This window comes from Schistocerca americana, chromosome 8 (assembly GCF_021461395.2).
Source record: "Schistocerca americana isolate TAMUIC-IGC-003095 chromosome 8, iqSchAmer2.1, whole genome shotgun sequence".
Classification (NCBI taxonomy): Eukaryota; Metazoa; Arthropoda; class Insecta; order Orthoptera; family Acrididae; genus Schistocerca; species Schistocerca americana.
This window is the reverse complement of record NC_060126.1, coordinates 310,146,764-310,167,608: the sequence shown is the minus strand read 5'-3', so window position 1 is coordinate 310,167,608 and position 20,845 is coordinate 310,146,764. Positions and strand designations below refer to the sequence as shown.

The window sequence follows — 20,845 nt, the reverse complement described above, 5'->3', positions numbered from 1 at the left end:
ACCTCCTCATTAGTTATGTGATCTACCCATCTAATCTTCAGCATTCGTCTGTAGCACCACATTTAGAAAGCTTCTATTCTCTTCTTGTCCAAACTATTTATCGTCCATGTTTCACTTCCATACATGGTTACACTGCATACAATTACTTTCTGAAACGACTTCCTGACACTTAAATCTATACTCGATGTTAACAAATTTCTCTTCTTCAGACACGCTTTCCTTGCCATTGCCAGTCTACATTTTATATCATCTCTACTTCGACCATCATCAGTTATTTTGCTCCCCAAATAGCAAAACTCATTTACTACTTTAAGTGTCTCATTTCCTAATCTAATTCCCTCAGAATCACCCAACTTAATTCGACTACATTCCATTATCCTCGTTTTGCTTTTGTTGATGTTGATCTTATATGCTCCTTTCAAGACACAGTCCATTCCGTTCAACTGCTCTTCCAAGCCCTTTGCTGTCTCTGACAGAATTACAATATCATCGGCGAACCTCAAAGTTTTTATTTTTTCTCCATGGATTTTAATACCTACTCAGAATTTTTCTTTTATAAACACTGTCAAAAAGAAGCATCTCTGAGAAGAGGGTTTGAAGACACCTATAATTCATGATTTGAACCGGCCTACCCAAAGTCCCGACCTGAAACCAATGTAACACCCCTGGCATGAGTTAGACCGTCTTCGCTCTAGACCCCCCCCCTCTCCCCCTCCCCCCCCCCCCCCCCCCAGCGTCCACCATCAGCACCTATCTCTGGTTCGTGGTTCGGGGTGTTCAGGAAGGGTGGGCTGTATTCCTCCCCAGACATTCAGACACCTCATTTAAAGTGTCTTCAGCAGAGTTCAAGCCGTCATAAAGGCGAAGGGTGGACACATCCCATATTAATGTCTACTACTAGGTGTCCGGATAGCGCATTTTCTACGCACTGTTTGGCTCGCTGCCGCAGTCTGCGGGTCTGCCCCTGCCGACACCTGCCGGCCTACCGGCGACACAGGTTGTCCTGTCCGGTCGCTGCCGCAGCGGCTGTCGCCGCGAGTGAATGACCTGCGCAGCTCCGTCGACAGCGCGCTGCTCTTCCCGCTACATTCGCTTGCTGACGTGCAGACTGGCGTTCTTTCAGCTCTCAGATCGAGGCCCTTGGGCGAGTAAAACACAATAACTGACGCAAGAAATGAAGTTCAGATGAATAAATCAAATATTAACCCTTAACTCAAGAGATGTGGTCTCTCAAACCGCTCGATAATTTTCGAACTCGCTCTCCAAGGCCAGATGTGGTGGAATGCTTCTATACTCCCCCTACTCTCCTTAAATTCCCAAGCCTGCGATGTTTTGTTGTCGGTTGCGTTATCGCCATTTGTGTTTATTGTTGACTCGTGTTACTGGTAGGTGTTGGAGTCTACTAGACCGCGCCTCGTGAACTACATACCTGTTTTCTTCAGTAGGTACCGTATAGCTCAAAATGTTTTGGCACGAATGTGTCGTTTTTAACTTTCCCGAGTTTGATGAAATTATTAGTCGGTCAATGGAGGAAAGTGTCAATTATATAGATCAAGAAATAAACGAAAAGACGACGATTTTACGTTGGCCAGTGATCACAGTTCTTCTATCGAACTAGAGTATCATTCTGAGGAAGAACTTCAGGAAAGTTGTGATGGGGATCTCTCTGTTTCTTCGATGAAATACTTAGTGTCTGTTAAAATCAAATGTGTTCTGAGTGGTGATAAAAATGTACCAGAAATGCATGTCAATTTGACAGACTTTCTTTTTGTACCTATCGCGTGGAATTTTTGTGCCCAAATTTAAACCCTGTAATTTAGTTTTATTTGGAAATTTATTTGCTACAGAGACTGTATAATGTTTTAGAATGTAAAATTCAGTACTCTAACAGCCTATTTATGTGAACTATTTAAAAGAACCACACAAAATTATGTGGTTTTGTGTGATAAATAGTAAAGTGCGGCAGGCTTTCTTTAGAGCAATAAAATAAACTAAAAGCGTTTAAACAACACTTAAGTAATGGTAAAAATAAATGTTATGTAGCGTAAACGAAAATTTCAAATGATGCTTGCGTTAAATCTCGGTTTAAACGTAGGCGTTCCAGAGACCTCACCTCGTGGTATACGTTAGAGAAAAGTCACCTCGCGAGTTAAGGGTTACTTTCTACTATAAATAAATAGACACAACGCTTCAAAAGTCCATCCTTAGAGCCTATGTTATAGTTTATTAAGCAAGCCCGCCCCCCGGTTAACCGTGCGGTCTAACGCACTTCTTTCCGGGCGGGAAGGCCTGCCGGTCCCCGGCACGAATATGCCCGGCGGATTATTGTCGGGGTCCGGTGTGCAGGCCACTCTGTGGATGGTTTTGAAGGCGGTTTTCCATATCTGCCTCGGTGAATGTGGGTTGGTTCCCCTTATTCCGCACCAGTTACACTATATCGGCGTTTGCTGGGCAAACACTTTCTCCACGTACGCGTACACCATACTTACTCTACCACGCAAACATAGGGTTACACTCGTCTGGTGTGAGACGCACTCTGGAGGGGGGGAGGGCGTGGGAGGCGGGGGGTCCACTGGGGGCCGAACCCCACAATAAATCTGGGTTCGCTGTGGGGCAGCGGTGAGGTGAGTGGACTGCTGCCTGTTGTGGGGTTGTGAACCTCTGAGGGCTACGGCGGAGACGAAGCCTCTCCGTCGTTTCTAGGTCGCCAGTTCAATACAATACATTAAGCAATATTTGAACGGGGAACCGGAGGTGGTGCCCAGGCAGATTGTTCGAATCGATTAATTCATTTTGCAAAAGATTTTAATTGGACTGAAATTAGTGCTCAGCTAATAGCACCATTTTTATGTGCACCGCTCGACTTTTACGTCCAAAAATAGTCACCCACGTTCGGATTTTACGTGCAGAAACAGTCACCCTTAAATAAGTCTGGACTGCAGCGAGACTGATGGTACAGAATTGGTCCACCACTGTATCGGACCTTGGTCTAACGAACGTTTAAAATTTGCGTCGCCTTGAATCATTTCCTTAGACTGCCACGCGATGTTGCTTCTGATATAGTTAACGCAGTCGTGGCACAAACTTATTCTCAATCCTTGCGTTCAATTTTTCTAACAGATTAACTTCACAAATACCACAATTTATTCCCAAGTTCTGCAGATGTCTTGTCATGTCTGCGGTCCTGCAGACCGCTGTCTTTCAAGTATCTTCTGGTGTGATGGCAATTGACGGCCGATCACAACGGACGTCACCATCAGTCAAGGTTCGCCCGTTTTGGAACTCTTATCGGAGTGGAATGTGTCCCACCTAATACGTTCTCTCCGACAGCTTCCGCAACATTTGGGGTGTTTCTATAGCGGTTTTCCGTGGTGTAAAACCAAGCTTTGTACAGACGCGCTTCTCGTTCGCAAAACTGCAACCTTACGCCAATACGATAGTGGAAGTTTGCTCACTAACAACGAGTCATACCACTAAGCTACATTCATATTTGTATCTGAAATTTACACTTAAATGCCTGGCAGAGGTTTCTTCCAACCATCTTCAGACTGTTTATCTACCTTTAAACTCTCCAAGAGCGCGTGGGAAACATGAACACTTAATTCTTCCCTTGCGTGCTCCGATTTCTCTTTCTTTATATCGATGACCATTTCTCCCCAAGTGGATTGGCGACACTAAAATATTTTCACCTTTAGAGGAGAAAGTCGATGGTTGACATTTCGTGAAAAGCTCTCGCCGCAACGAAGAACGCCTTTGATATAATGATTGCTATCCCAACTCCCTTATCATATCCGTGAGACACTCTCCCCTATTTTGCAATAATACAAAACGCGCTGGCCTTCTTTGTACTTTTTCGATATCCTCCGTCAATCCTATCAAATGGATCCCATACCGCACAGCGTTATTTTCGCAGAGGTCGGACAATCGTAGTACTGGCACTTACTTTAAGAGACGTGTTGCATCTTCTGCGTTGTCTGCCAATAAGACGCAGTCTTTGGTGTAGCCTTCCCACAGCATTAACTATGTGATCGTTCTAATTTAAGTTGTTCGTAATTTTAATTCCTAGTACAGGATGCTAATTGTTGAACTATATGAAAAAAACGTAAATTAGTTACAAATTACGGCAGGCACACACTTTTTTCAACATGTAAACGTCACTACAGATATTCGGATTTAGGTTATGACATGTTCGATATGCCTGCCATCATTGGCGATGATATGTCGCAGACGAATAGCGAAATTCCCGATGACCCGCTGAAGCGTCGGAACATCAATGCTGTCGATGACCTCCTGAATGGTTGTTTTCAGCTCAGAATGGTTTTGAGGTTATTGCTGTACACCTTGTCTTTAATATAGCCCCACAAAAAGAAGTCGCACGTGTTCAGGTCCGGAGAATATGGCGGCCCCTACCAGTTGCTTCTGGGTACACCAGGGGCAGAATGCGGTCCCCAGAAGTGCTCCTCGCCGGCCGCTGTTCGAATCCTGCCTCGGGCATGGATGTGTGTGATGTCCTTAGGTTAGTTAGGTTTAAGTAGTTCTAAGTCCTAGGGGACTGATGACCTCAGATGTTAAGTCCCGTAGTTCTTAGAGCCATTTCAACAAGTGCTCCTCCAAGACCTCGAACACTCCCTTGCTTCTATGGGGTCGAGCTCGGTCTTGCATGAACCACATCTTGTCGAAATCAGTGTCACTTTAGGTAACGGGGTTGAAATCATCTTCCAAAACCTTCACGTACCGTTCGGTAGTCACCATGCCATCAAGGATTATCCCACTGATTATTCCGTGAGTGGACATTGCACACCACATATTCACCCATGAGGGTGAAGAAACTTCTCGATCACGAAATGCGAATTTTCAGGCCCCCAAATGCGCCTATTTTCCTTGTTGACGAACCCATCCAAATAAAAGTGGGCTCCGTTGCTAAACCGCGTGTGCATGCGCATACTAATTGCCATCATGCCCCGCGGCCAATCGTGCGGTTGGAATGTCCTAACGCAAATCGTTCTTCAGAAGTTACGACGATTTTATTTCATATTGTTCAATAACTGTCACCCTGCATTTAGTTGAATTGACAGCCTTTAGGTTTGCGTGATTTATCTTGTTACCGAGATTTAACTGACTACTTTTATTACTCAATTGGATGACCTTTCACTTTTCCTTATTCAGAAGCAGTTACCACTCTTCTGTCTACATCTAAATACATACTCCGCAAGCTACCATATGGTATATGGTAGAGGGTACCATGTACCAATGCTAGTCATTTCCTTTCCTATTCCACTCGCAGATCTGCTTATATGTCTCCGTCCGATCCCTAATTTTCCTTACCTTTCCTTTGTGGTCCTTACGCAAAATGTACGTTGGAAGCAGTAAAATCGTTGTGCAGCTGCACATAAATGTATTCCAAAATTTCTCAACAGTGCTTTGCGAAAGGAACGTCGTCTTTTCTCCAGAGATTCCCATGTGAGTTCACGAAGCATCTCCGTAAGGTTCGCGCGTTGACCGAATCTATCAGCATCATCATAAGCATCTAGCATCATGCTTCAGCGCACGCTTCGATATCTTCTCTTAATCCGACCTGGCCGGGGTTCCAAACACTCGAGCAGTACTCAAGCCGGCCGCGGTGGTCTCGCGGTTCTAGGCGCGCAGTCCGGAGCCGCGCGACTGCTACGGTCGCAGGTTCGAATCCTGCCTCGGGCATGGATGTGTGTGATGTCCTTAGGTTGGTTAGGTTTAAGTAGTTCTAAGTTCTAGGGGACTAATGACCACAGTAGTTAAGTCCCATAGTGCTCAGAGCCAGTACTCAAGAATGTGTCGCACAGTTGTTCAGTGCGCGGGCTCCTTTACAGATCAACAAAACTTGATAATAAAACTGTTCCAACAAACCGAAGTCGACCACTCTGCTTCATACTACCGTCCTTACGAGCTACTTCCATTTACTATCGCTGTGCAGGGTTTCGCCTAGATATTTAATCGACGTGATTGTCTCAAGCAGCACAACACTAATACTGTCTTTGAACATTACAAGATAGTTTTTCCTATTGAACTGCATCAAGTCGCATTTTTCTACATTTAGAGCAAGCTCCCATTCATCTCACACCAAGTAGAAATTTTGTCTAACTCACCCTGTATCCGTCTATAGTCACTCAACAACGATTTTATCCAGTACACTACAGGAACATCAGCAAACAGTCGCTGATTGCTGCTCACACTATCTGTCAGATCATTTATGAATATAGAGAACAGGAGTGGTCCTATCACAGTTCCCTGGGGTCCCCTCATGATACCCTTCTCTCCGATGAGCACTTGCCGTGAGGACAACGTACTGCGTTCTATTACTTAAGAAGTCTTAGAACTACTCATGTATGTGGGAACCTATTCCGTATGAGCGGGACTTCGTTAACAGTCTCTAGTGGGGCACCGTGCCAAACGCTTTCCGCAAATGTAGGAATACAGAATCTGCCTGCTGTACTTCAGCTGTGGCATGTGGGATATCGTACGAGTAAATGGCAAGCCTCAGTCTCGCACAAGGGATGCTTTCTAAATCCGTGCTGATTTGTAGACACAAGCTTTTCTGTGTCAAGGATATTTGTTATATTCGAAATTAGAATATGTTCAAGAACTCCGACGCATACCAATGTTACGCACATAGGTCTGTAATTTTGTGGGTCTGTTCTTTTATCCTTTTTATATACAGAAGTCACCTGCACTTTTTTCCAGTCGCTTGAGACTTTGCGATGCGCTAGAGATTCTCGATAAATGCAAACTAAGTAACGGGACAGTTCCGTAGAGTACTTCCTGTATAACCATTTTGGATTTCCGCCCAGATATGGTGACTTATTTGTTTTCGACTGCTTCAGTTGCCTTTCAACGTCATGGATGCCTATTTCTGTCCTCCATGCGGAAGTCTGTGCGAATGTCAAACGACGGTATCCAGAATGAGATTTTCACTCTGGAGCGGAGTGTACGCTGATATGAAACTTCCTGGCAGATTAAAACTGTGTGCCCGACCGAGATTCGAACTCGGGACCTTTGCCTTTCGCGGGCGAGTGCTCTACCATCTGAGCTACCGAAGCACGACTCACGCCCGGTACTCACAGCTTTATTTCTGCCAGTGTCTCGTCTCCTACCTTCCAAATTTTACAGAAGCTCTCCTGCGATCCTTGCAGAATTAGCACTCCTGAAAGAAAGGATACTGCGGAGACATGGCTTAGCCACAGCCAGGAAGTTTCATATCAGCGCACACTCCACTGCACAGTGAAAATCTCATTCTGGAAACATTCCCCAGACTGTGGCTAAGCCATGTCTCCGCAGTATCCTTTCTTTCAGGAGTGCTAGTTCTGCAAGGTTCGCAGGAGAGCTTCTGTAAAGTTTGGAAGGTAGGAGACGAGATACTGGCAGAAGTAAAGCTGTGAGTACCGGGTGTGAGTCGTGCTTCGGTAGCTCAGATGGTAGAGCACTTGCCCGCGAAAGGCAAAGGTCACGAGTTCGAGTCTCGGTCGGGCACACAGTTTTAATCTGCCAGGAAGTTTCAAACGACGGTATGTTTACACGGACCTTCTAAAAAACTGAACTCCGCTCGAATAGGCCATGTAGGCCCAACGGTACCGATCGGTCGCCGTGTCATCCTTAGTTCACAGGCCGTCACTCTATGGGGATATGGAGGGCCATGAGGTCAGCACACCGCTCTCCTGGGGGTAATTCAGTGTACGAGACCGGGGCCGCTACTTCTCAATCAAGTAGCTCCTCAGTTCGCCTCACGTGGGTTGACTGCATTACGGTCCTCCTGGGTAAATGATTCTTTAAACGCGCAATTTAAAACTTCAGCTTTGACTTTTGCTGTCTCCTACTGCCACAACAGATTTACTATCTGATTTACAATGAGTTCGCAACCACCTGCGACAGTGATTCAAAGACGATGTGTGGGCGAAGATATCTAGTAGTATTTGAGAGCATCTGTAACCACTTAAGCGCAGAATTCAAATATCGGAAGTTCTGAAAAACATGTCTTACTTATTTTGAACCAGACTGAAGATCTCCATCGTCTCTAATGTTTCGTTCACGACTACGCCAGAAATTTTTAGAGATCTTTTATACTTTCTATGGAGAAAGCCGCCATTTGACCAAAACGTGCATTTCACGCGTTGTCTACGCGAATCGCGGGCAGCGGAAGTGGCACGGCTTGCTACTTGATCTCGCAGGGGTGGGGCGAGCTGCAGGGAGGTCCCAGACGTTTCCGCGCTGGGATGCGGGCGCCCGCACAGAGCGCAGGTGGTCCCTGACACTGCCTGTGCCGAGCGCCAGAGGTTATCAGCCCGTGTCGCCTCTCACTTACCCCGCGTTCTGAGCGGTAGACGAGCGCACTTTCCGACCAAGCGTTGCAGTGAGACGTGAATGTAGGTTATCACAGCATGTGACAAAAGCGGTGTAATGGAAACCAGGGCAAGAGAACGCAAACGAAACAAGGAAGATTGGTTTTAACGTCCCGTCGGCATCGAGGTGATCAGAGACGGAGCACAAGGTTAGGTTACGTCAAAGATGGATAAGGAACTTGCCCTTGTCCTTTTCAAAGGAACATATCCGGTGTTTGCCTGGAGCGATTTAGTGAAATCACGCAAAACCTAGGTCTGGATGGGCGGACGCGGGTTTGAATCGTCGTCCTCCAGAAATCAAGTCCGTTGACTTAATCAGTGTGCTATTTCGCTCGGTAAAGATAACGCAAGGATGCGTTGCCTGATCAGAAGTTTCCGGACACCCCTATGCAATGCGGAAATGACCGCTAAGCGTCACGGCTGGCGGACTCGTTAGAATAAAATGAGGTGGGGAGCAGTGTGTTGTCGGTGGAGAAGCAGTAACAGAGCAATGGGTCGGTTAGGAGGTCGAGGGAGTTGTGGCTGTCACCTGAGTAACAGATCTACCAAAAACATTTCATCCCTTCTAAAGCTGTCCACGTACACTCTTGGTGATATGAGCGTGAAATGAAAACGCGAAGAAACAGCCACAGCTAAACCAAGAGCACGCAGTCCTCTTGTATTTTCGGATAGGAACGGACGAACGTTGCGGGTGATGCTTGTGCACAAATACCCTGCCAGTTTCTTCCACAGTGCCACGGCTGGTTTTCTTCGGCATAATTCTCTTGTTCGGTCAGTGGTCTGTTTTTGTGACTAATCTCCTTTTTTTTATGCGAAGAGAGACGGGTTTACCAAATGGCCCTTTTGTACACTCCTGGAAATTGAAATAAGAACACCGTGAATTCATTGTCCCAGGAAGGGGAAACTTTATTGACACATTCCTGGGGTCAGATACATCACATGATCACACTGACAGAACCACAGGCACATAGACACAGGCAACAGAGCATGCACAATGCCGGCACTAGTACAGTGTATATCCACCTTTCGCAGCAATGCAGGCTGCTATTCTCCCATGGAGACGATCGTAGAGATGCTGGATGTAGTCCTGTGGAACGGCTTGCCATGCCATTTCCACCTGGCGCCTCAGTTGGACCAGCGTTCGTGCTGGACGTGCAGACCGCGTGAGACGACGCTTCATCCAGTCCCAAACATGCTCAATGGGGGACAGATCCGGAGATCTTGCTGGCCAGGGTAGTTGACTTACACCTTCTAGAGCACGTTGGGTGGCACGGGATATATGCGGACGTGCATTGTCCTGTTGGAACAGCAAGTTCCCTTGCCGGTCTAGGAATGGTAGAACGATGGGTTCGATGACGGTTTGGATGTACCGTGCACAATTCAGTGTCCCCTCGACGATCACCAGTGGTGTACGGCCAGTGTAGGAGATCGCTCCCCACACCATGATGCCGGGTGTTGGTCCTGTGTGCCTCGGTCGTATGCAGTCCTGATTGTGGCGCTCACTTGCACGGCGCCAAACACGCATACGACCATCATTGGCACCAAGGCAGAAGCGACTCTCATCGCTGAAGACGACACGTCTCCATTCGTCCCTCCATTCACGCCTGTCGCCACACCACTGGAGGCGGGCTGCACGATGTTGGGGCGTGAGCGGAAGACGGCCTAACGGTGTGCGGGACCGTAGCCCAGCTTCATGGAGACGGTTGCGAATGGTCCTCGCTGATACCCCAGGAGCAACAGTGTCCCTAATTTGCTGGGAAGTGGCGGTGCGGTCCCCTACGGCACTGCGTAGGATCCTACGGTCTTGGCGTGCATCCGTGCGTCGCTGCGGTCCGGTCCCAGGTCGACGGGCACGTGCGCCTTCCGCCGACCACTGGCGACCACATCGATGTACTGTGGAGACCTCACGCCCGACGTGTTGAGCAATTCGGCGGTACGTCCACCCGGCCTCCCGCATGCCCACTATACGCCCTCGCTCAAAGTCCGTCAACTGCACATACGGTTCACGTCCACGCTGTCGCGGCATGCTACCAGTGTTAAAGACTGCGATGGAGCTCCGTATGCCACGGCAAACTGGCTGACACTGACGGCGGCGGTGCACAAATGCTGCGCAGCTAGCGCCATTCGACGGCCAACACCGCGGTTCCTGGTGTGTCCGCTGTGCCGTGCGTGTGATCATTGCTTGTACAGCCCTCTCCCAGTGTCCGGAGCAAGTATGGTGGGTCTGACACACCGGTGTCAATGTGTTCTTTTTTCCATTTCCAGGAGTGTATTTTGCGCAAATAATGACGAAGGACACTAGTTGATCAATCGTCATTGAATGTGACGGAACACGTTTTAGAAACTATTTACGTACTTAAGATACGATACGATATTGCAGTGCCTTTGCTATTCTGAATTAAGATGCAAAGTTCCTTTGGACGTGATCGCGTATCCGAGACAAAAATGGTTCAAACGGCTCTGAGCACTATGGGACTTAACATCTGAGGTCATCAGTCCCCTAGAACTTAGAACTGCTTAAACCTAACTAACCTAAGGACATCACACACATCCATGCCCGACGCAGGATTCGAACCTGCGACCGTAGCAGTCGCGCGGTTCCGGACTCAGGCGCCTAGAACCACTCAGCCACATCGGCCGCCTATCCGAGACAACTTAACATTGTAATTCAAAATAACGCAGGCACTGCAATATCGTAACTATCCGCCGACACAGTGCAAATGACTTTCAAGTAAAATGTGTCACCTGTACGGGAATATATGTAATGAATGTACGAGAACAGGTCGTAGACGTATGCTTGCCGACATATGGAACCCTGGGTCTGGCCGTGAGTCGTGCACGGGTAGCCAACTGTAAGACGAACGCTGTTAATAAGCGGAAAATCACCGTTCATGTCCGGCACAAATTTTCATTGTCGTCATTCCAATCTACAGCCGATTGTTGTCCATATTTACAAGTGCGAATACATTTTTTGAATTACGACTGAGTATGCTATTTCTGTGGAAGAAATCCATGATCAAATCTGGAGTTTCGTCCTCTACCTTATGGAAGAAGAGTGAATGACACGGATGAGTAGAGTGATACGGCACGAGATTGCTGTGTCCGACTGGGAGAACACGTTCTCGAGCTTACCGCCATACGAGTATAACGGTGAGTTTAGAAGCGGCGACTGAGAATCGCAGATGAAAGAGACACGTAAAACAGACCCCGAATTACTCTAAACCACAAGATTGCCCTCGGCCTGTGCGAACACTGGAGATGGTGCGGTGACATAATCGTTGCCTGCGGTCGCACTTCACGGCGACTGCTCCGCGTGGGAGGCGCTTGCGGTCAGGCGAGGTCCAGCCCCGAAACCGCAGCAGGTCCAGCCGAGGCCGCCACGTCGGCCGCCTGCCCCCGGGAGGTGTCCGGCTTCTTCTGTGGTGACGTCACTTGGATTTGGCAGGGGGAGGACGAGAGGACGGCGTGGAAGAACACGCCTCCCCTGTTGGGACATTCGTTTCAAGCTATTAGGGATAAAGTGTGCATATGACGTTGTATCTTGTCGCTCATCAGATTCATAACATCTACCCCCCGTGTATGAGTTCGATTTGTGATGCACAAGATACTTCTTATTGCATTGTATATAAAATTTTCCTCCAGTTCCATTCGGGCAAAAAGTATGAGAAGAATCCTTATTTATATATCACTGTGCGAACTGTTCTCGTACAGCCGCACGGTTTAGCCGAGCGGTCTATGGCGCCTTGTACGGTTCGCGCGGCTTCCCCCCGTCAGAGGTTCGAGTCCTCCCTCGGGCATGGGTGTGTGTGTCGTCATTAGCGTAAATTAGTTTAAGTTGGATCAAGTAGTGTGTACGCCTAGGGACCGATGACCTTAGCAGTTTGGTCCCATAGGAACTTACCACAAATTTCAAAAATTTGTTCTTGTACACTTTTATGATTACGGGCACTATGAATTGTATTAGACAGCGATTGGCCGAAGTCTTCTAAGTGGATTTTCTTGGAATACTGTATGTTTGTGGCAATTGAGATTTTTCAGTTTTTTTACACTTTTCCACGACATGTTCGCCGTTGTGGTCGACTATCGTCTGTCGTAAAGAGCATTGTGTTTCCTAAGTGGACACGACGAAAAGATTAACACGACAAAAAAAGATATGGTGATCTTCATCTGTCTTGAAAGACTGCGAAAAAAGAAAGAGATGGTCAGCTTCAGGCGGTTTTAAGGGTTGTTGTGTAAAATATATACATAGCGGACATTCATCGGATTGAAACGTCCCATTTGAAAATTTATGAATGACAGTGCTGGAAAAACTCTTACGTTATTTGATTATCGAACACCTGGGCAAAAATGACCGTACACAGACATTTCTCTCTTTACTTATTCTGATCATCACTAAACTGACACACAATATTTTTAGCGCAACGCAGTCTGACTTTCAATAATCCCTACAAAAGAATGGCCCTGACCAACAATAGCCTATACCTTTCATGAATCACTTACCTAACCAAAATCTTCGTTACTCGAACTACTGCAATACAGCGAGCGCCAATACTGCCAGCTAAATAAAAGATTCTAACTACTGAACGCACTAACACCTGATAGGCATAATTAACAAATAAAAGATTTTGATAGAGAACAGACAATGTATTTACCTTAATAATGTTCAAAAGTCATCATATATATCTATCAATTCATGACATCCATCTTTAGAAATTTCCTGTTTCTGGCGGACACACGTCCAGATCGTCCCGCTTATAGTAACCTCTTAAAACTCTGGCACCTCTCTCCACATCCACCACTGCTGGCGGCTCACCTCCAACTGCCCAACGCTACGCGCTGTTCACATCCAACAGCCCAAAACTACACAAGCGAATATTCCAACAATGAGTCCAACAAGCCACAAACTGCACAGCGCAGTCAGTGATTTTCATATAGAGTATTACGTGGCATTACCAACATAAAAACCTAAACAGTCTACTTTGCAAGATCAACTGAACAGCGCTCTATGTGAGTAGCGTCACATTATTCTTACAGTGCCTGTGCAAACTGGTCCATTTGTAACATGTATTTGGTAGGGCCGTGGCCTTTTTAGGTTTCGGGCCTTGCCATCTAGGCAAATCCTCCACTGGAAACCGTGGAAGACCAGGAGTGAGGTCAGCCAACAATCGCTGCTGTCATATAACCACTTGGGTTCAACTTTGGTCTTTACTAGTATGTGACACTGAATCCTGCAGTGGCCTATTGCATGTGTAAATGGAGCCCATGCCCATATTCCTATCGTTTAATTTTCCTTGACGTCGTTCGTTGATTCTTTAAAATGGCAGTAGTCCTCTCTGCTGATTTTTCATTTATGTTATTTCTGTTCGATATAGTAAGTATTGTTGGTCTTTATTCCATCTTAGATGAGGATAACTTTCGTAAGATATTCTGCACTATATTAGGCCGTCTGGTACAGAAGACGTATGTGGAATGTTGGAATTAGAAACAGTCCAGGTTGCAATTTATTCTTTTTTTAAAAAATAAATTGCAATTAAGGCTGTTATTAACTTTTTTTAAAATTATGACTTTCTTTACGTCCATTCTCGTACAGGTTTTAATTTAGTTTGCAATGCCGTTACTGACGTGAGTGAAATTGACAATTGCGTCTGAGCAACGTTTACAGAAAATTGAACAAATTACACGAACTGATTGATTTAGTTTCATGATTTTTGTAATCAATGATCGGTGAAGTCCTCAGAATTTTGCAGGCAACCGGAATCTACGACTGATATTACTAAATTAACTTCATTCGGCTCTCTATTTTTGTGATATGAACCAGTGTGGACAGACGTTGCGACCGCGCCATGTAAGTTGTATGCCTCCAAGAAGTCTCCGTGTTACATATTCATATATTACCGTTGTCAACATTACCGCATTGTGTTTCTTATAGCGTTCCTTCAGAAACACGTTGCGTTTGACTTGCCTCCCGTGTACCGCTCAGAGACAGCGGGGGACCTGCCGTTCACGGACAGGCAGTACCCGGACTGAGAGAGCATTCCTGGCGCTGCTGGCCGGTAACGGCCGTTCGGCCCCATCGCTGCCCCCGACTCATCAGCCGTGACGCTAACTGTGCAGCAGCTCTCAGTTCCGCCGCTGCATTTCTGCCTGCCGTTTTTCGGCTTCCCCTCACCGCTCTTCGCAGTCATCATTCGTTCGCCGCACCTTCGACATGCCACTCTAAGAAAGAAAAAAACGACGCATCACAAAGGAATAATCCGAATCCAGGGACGGAAATTTGGTATATGTGATGTACATGTACAGACAAACAAATGTTCACAATTTCAGAAAAAGGGGATTATTTATTCAAGAGAAAGAGTTTCACAAACTGAGCAAGTCAATGACGCGGTGCTCCCCTCTGGCCCTTATGTAAGCAGTTATTCGGCTTGCAATTGATTGATAGAGTTGTTGGATGTCCTCCTGAGGGACAGTGTGCCAAATTCTCTCCAATCGTCAAAATCCCGAGCTGATTGGAGCGTCCTGCTCATAGTGCTCCAAACGTTCCCAATCGGGGAGAGATCTGGCGACTTTGCCAGTCAAGGTAGGGTTTGGAAAGCACGAAGACGAGAAGTAGAAACTCTCGCCGTGTGCGGGCGGTCATCTTGCTGAAATTTATCTTATCGTATGGCTGGGGCCCCACGTCGGGCAGGCCGTACGCCGGGTGCCGGTCTTTCAATGTGACGCCACTTCGGCGACCTGCAGTCGATGAGGAAGATAGGATGATGATGAGGACAGCACAGCACCCAGTCCCTGGGCGGAGAAAAATCCCCGAACCAGCCGGGAATCGAACCTGGGCCCAGAGGATTGACAATCCGTCACGCTGACCATCCAGCTACCTGGGGCGGACATCTTGCTGAAATGCAGTGGCTTACCATGAACGGCAATAAAACGGTCATAGGATATCGTAATGGTGCCGCGCATGACAACCAAACGGGTCCTGCTATGCGAGAAAGCAGCCGTAAAACTCAAGTTCGTTTTTCATTATTTTTCAAGTTAATTATCGAAATACGAGGCCTGTTCAGAAAGTAAGCTCCGATTGATTGCCAAATTGAAACCACAGTGAACATCAGAAATGTTTTAGTTGTAACAATTAGCTACACCTTTCAGATACTTCTCTACGTAGTCGCCGTTCTGACTTAGACTTTCGTCATAGCGTTGTACCAACTTTTCAATAGCCTCATCATAGAAGGCAGCCGCCAGTGCTTTCCGCCAATTCTCCACGCTGGCCTACACCTCGTTGTCTGTGTCAAAATGTTGTCTTCAAAGACAGCGGTTCATGTGACCAGAGATGAAACTCAGGGGGAGACAATTGCGGACTGTATTGTGGCTAATCTCACATTTCCATTTGAAAACGATGCAGGAGCATCTTCATTGCCCCTGCAGAATGCGGCTGAGAATTGTCTTGAAGAAGAAACAGCACGACAGTTATGTAATGTTAGCTGCATAGCTTCAGGCGAAATTTCTCACCAGGCCCTCGTACTTGGCGGCAGACACTATTTTCTAGACATCTTTACGCACTCACTGCGAGCTCAGAAATGAGAAGAGCGACGTGATGCTAGCTGGGGTTATACTAGAGACACTACTCAACACATCTGTGCAAAGCTTTATCGGATTTTCATAGTCGTTTCCATTTCGCGACCGATCGGAGCTTACTTTCTGAACGCCCCTCGTAGTTATTACAGTTTTGCTTTCCAAGCATTAGTAACTTATTAAGAGACGTGAATGATTATGAAATACTTGTCCAAGTACCGAATCTCCTTGATTCGGTGACATAAGCCACAACTTAACGATGAAGAAATACCTTCGAATATGTGTATAATTGCAGAATTCTCCGCTGAAAACAAGAGGATATAAACATATATTTATGCATCTGAATGCATGTTCTTATTATAAGAGGGATTTTCCTTGACAGGTAACAACATTGTAGGGGGCCTAATGTTTCGCACAGTTCTACACTTCACTCGACTTTCTAATAGTACATATTAAATGTAATTACTCTCGCTTCAAAAGCGAAAATGTTGAGTATTCTTGCCGTTGTTTGCCCAGACGCTGCGATAATTGTGGAACTGGTTTCTTCTGTGTTGGTAAACAGTTTTATTGCTTTTGTTCCTTTATTATCACGTCCACGTGGTTTTCCCTTCAACTATAGTTGTGATAGCTTGTCTGCTACGTTAAATAACGTAGCTGCTGCAATCCATACACGTATCTTGTGTTCCTCATCCATTGATTTGACTTCATGTTTTTCAGTAGATATAAGACGCCTTTCTGCAAAAGGTCAGGTCTTCTGCTGTTTACTAACAATTTTTTCGTTCCTAAAGAACACGACATCCTCCAATAAATATCTGTAGGTTAGAACCATTTCAAAAATAAACTGTTCTGCGATGTAGCGGTTCACACCTCATAGGGACTTTAGGAAACCTAAAAAGGGACAAATGTGGTGTCTTCTCCTTGTTGTTGCTGCAATTTATTGTGCAACGGACGCTCCCCTTTCTAAAATCGATTCTGCAGACCAATATAGAAAATTACGACTCGCTTTAGCTTTCACAAGATCTCTCCGAACTCATCAGTATAACTTCCTGGCCGCCTGCAGCGTTGCAGTCGTAGTGGATAACAAAAGAGAGTCGAAGTGCCGCCACTGTTATGTTATAGACTTGGTTAAGAACTGCGTTATGACGGAAAGAACACGCGACACTGGTGTAATTCTGCAATATTTATTTTTTATCAACTGGTTTTCGAATATTCAACTGAGTTTTCTTCTTGACATGCAGTTCATTATGTAATGTATCGTGTATTTTGTCTACTCTAAATAGTCTTAAATGACACATTTAAAGAACCTTGAAAACGAATTGAGGTATTTTTGCAGATGTACTACGTTAAAGTCTATGATCCCACAAAAAAAAGGGCCACACGTATTTATCTATGTACCTGACGATGACGTAACAGCCGAGAACCGGTTGACAAAGCAAGAAATTTTATAGAATATCACACTAGTGTTGTGTGTTTTCTCATTCGTAATGAGCAAGATTTTCTACCAACAACCAACGGATCAGCCAGTTAACGCAATGAGAGTGTTCCATGATAATGCAATGATACGAATTTTGTACGTCGTTTGTTTCCCGCGAGCAGTACACCTGAACTAAACACCTGATCTTGCACCTAACAACAGAGGCGTCGTAAAAAATAAAAATAAATAAATAAAGGAAGGAGAACTTTAGTTTGCAGACCGGTTACGTTGTGGTATAATTTATATTTTAAAAGCCTAACACGTGTAAAAAAAAAACAAAAACAAAAAAAAGAAAAAAGAAAAGAAACGCTATTATCGTTTGTGTGAAAGTAGGTAGGTATTGACAAGGGTTTAACGTACGAGTAACGTATTGTCAGCGTCCTGCCTACTAAGGGACTGGAAAATATTCAGCAAATTGTTTCTATTATGTCATTTACTTTTCTGCAGACGTAGCATAAGTTTTTGAGTTCATGTACGTAGCTTCTCGCCAGGTTGAGTCCCCTGCGTCTGTGAGCCGCAGTTTCATCAGACGCAAGGAGTAATAATTTCTAATTACTGTAAGTTTCATAAGATTTTCAGTTAAGCAAACATAAACAAGTGTATCGCAAAGGTACGTGATATGCGTATAATAATTTATTACGTCAACGATCGGTGAGATATATAAAAAATTATCACATTACCAGTTTCGGCAAAAATTTACCATCTTCAGATGTGCTTGATCCACAAAAAGCTTTGTACAGACAAACAAACATAGTTAGGCAGTCTGAACGTGATAAGGTCATTTAACATTTCACTGAATGTACTACATGTCGTTATATGATGTCTATTCATTGAAACGCTAAACGATCTTATGATGTTCGAAGTCAGTAAATATATTTGTTTGTCTGTACAAAGATTTTTGTGAATTACGTACATCTGAAGATGGTAACTACTTGCCGAAACTGGTAATGTGATTATTATTTATTTAGCTAAGCGTAATAAATTATTATATAAACATAGAAAAGGTCGCATAATTCCAGGTGGGAATATGCCAGCTTTTTTTAATAATTCATATCGAGTTTGGCGGATTGACCCTTGTTTGACGGAGGAGCACAATAGACAGGTGGAGTGACGGGAGTGTGTGTGCTCGATTGCGCAGGTGACGCTGCAAGTGAGCCACAAGGGGCTGAAGATCATCCAGAACGTGCCGAAGGCGTCGGGCGGCAAGTCGGGGGCGGGCGGCGGGGGCGGTGCCGTCAAGTGGGAGACGGTGAAGCACCTGGTGCCGGCCGAGGCGGTGACGTGCGCGCTGCAGCAGGCCGACGTGGTGGCGGCCATCCTGCTGCTGGTGAACCCGGCAACGCGCTGCCCGGTGCACGTGCACGCCTACCGCTGCGACAGCGTCGAGACGGCGAGCCTGCTGCGCGCGCAGCTGGCCGCGCTCGCGGAGCGGCCCGACACGCTGCGCCGCATCGCCGAGCTGGAGGCGCGCCTGCGCTCGCAGGGCCTGCTGCCGCCCGCGCCCGGCGCCGCCGCCGGCGCCGCCCCCGCGCCCGGCCACGCCCACCACGGCCAGCCGGCCACGCACGCGCAGCCGCCGCCCGCCGGCCGGTCGCCGCCGCTGGGGCGGCCGCCGCGCGCCAGGAGGCCGCTCAGCGCCGGCGGCGGATCCGACGGTGAGTGGCCGCTGCACTCTGCTGTCTGCAAACTGAAGAGCGAGCCGCGCTCGAAACGGGGAAGCGGCCTCTCCCGCGAGGACGCCAATACTGCCGTGCACCACATGGCAATATGATTTTTAAATTTTCTTTGTATTTATGGTACGTCGAAATGTCGACTCTAAAAGGACTGCGTGAGGCAAGCACAATAAATGTGAGCCAAAAAGGCGATGCCAGTAGAAAGCAGATGAGTTGGAGAGGAGTTTCAATAACCTGTATTTCTGTTGTATTAGTGACTTCAGCTCCAGTTACAGTGTTCCTGCTGGCACCACATCTCAAAACTTACACCTGTAGCAAGTACTACAATGAAGTGACAAAAGTCATGGGATTCGTCCTAATATCATGTGGCACCTCCTTATGCCCGGCGTAGTACAGCAACTCGACATGTCATGGAATCAAGTCGTTGGAAGACCCCTACAGAAACGTTGAGTCATAAGGCCTCTATAGCCGCCCGTAATGGCAAAAATGTTGCTGATGCATGATTTTGTTCACGAACTGAAATGGTTCAAATGGCTCTGAGCACTATGGAACTCAACATCTGAGGTCATCAGTCCTCTTAGAACTTAGAACTACTTAAACCTAACTAACCTAAGGACACTAAAATGTAGACTTTCAAGGCCGGAAATGTCATGTCCATTATAATTATCCGCGCTGTTATGCCGTGGTCGGTTGGTGAATTCTTTGGCAAATCCCAACGTTTCGTCCCCTTCTGCGGGAGACATCGTCCAGGGGGTCTGTAGCCCGATGGAAGGTCCAACACACCCACTGGCTCGCTACTGTCAGCGAGCCAGTGGGTGTGTTGGACCTTCCATCGGGCTACAGACCCCCTGGACGATGTCTCCCGCAGAAGGGGACGAAACGTTGGGATTTGCCAAAGAATTCACCAACCGACCACGGCATAACAGCCCGGATAATTAGATGGACATAAACTAAGGACAGCACACACATCCATGCCTGAGGCAGGATTCGAACCTGCAACAGTACCGGTCGCGCCGTTCCTGACTGTAGCGCCTAGAACCGCCTGGCCACTCCGACCGCCTCACGAACTGACCTCTCGATTATGTCTCATAAGTGTTCAGTGTGTAGCCAAATCGTTTGCTCGACTTTTCCAGAATGTTCTCAAACCACTGACGAACAATTGTGGCCTGGTGACTTGGTGCATTGTCATCCATCGTAATTCTATAGCTGTTTGGGAAAATGAGCTCCTTTTATGGCTGCAAGAGGTCTCCAGGTAGCCGAACATAAACCTTTCCTATCAATGGTTGGTTCACCTGGACTACAGAACCCAGTCCATTCCACACCACTATGGAGCCACTACCGGCTTCCACAGCGCCTTTTTGACAACTTGAGTCCATGGCTTTGTGGGGTCTTGCCACACTCAGACTATACCATCATGTCTTACTAGCTGAAATCGGGACTCATCTGATCAGTCCACGGTTTTCCAGTCTTCTGCGGTCCATCCGACATGGTCACGGGCCCAGGAGAGGCGATGTCGTGGTATTAGCAAACGCACTCGGTTGGGTTGGGATGTTCGGGGGAAGAGACCAAACTACGAGGTCATCGGTCTCATCGGATTAGGGAAGGACGAGGAAGGAAGTCGGCCGTGCCCTTTCAAAGGAACCATCCCGGCATTTGCCTGGAGCGATTTAGGGAAATCACGGAAAACCTAAATCACGATGGCCGGACGCGGGATTGAACCGTCGTCCTCCAGAATGCGAGTCCAGAAAGGCACTCGCGTTGGT

At 46.7% G+C, this 20,845-nt stretch overlaps 1 protein-coding gene across 1 annotated transcript in view; it reads left to right on the top strand.

Moving 5' to 3' along the window:
- LOC124545792 (zinc finger protein 503-like) overlaps positions 1-20,845 on the top strand; it is a gene marked incomplete at its 3' end in the record, with an annotated part of 415,142 nt that overhangs the window by 66,405 nt on the left and 327,892 nt on the right. Inside the window, exons 2-3 of the mRNA XM_047124739.1 lie at positions 18,548-18,963; positions 19,045-19,064. Of these exons, the coding sequence (XP_046980695.1) occupies positions 18,548-18,963; positions 19,045-19,064 (436 nt within the window). The remainder of the gene's footprint in view (positions 1-18,547; positions 18,964-19,044; positions 19,065-20,845) is intronic.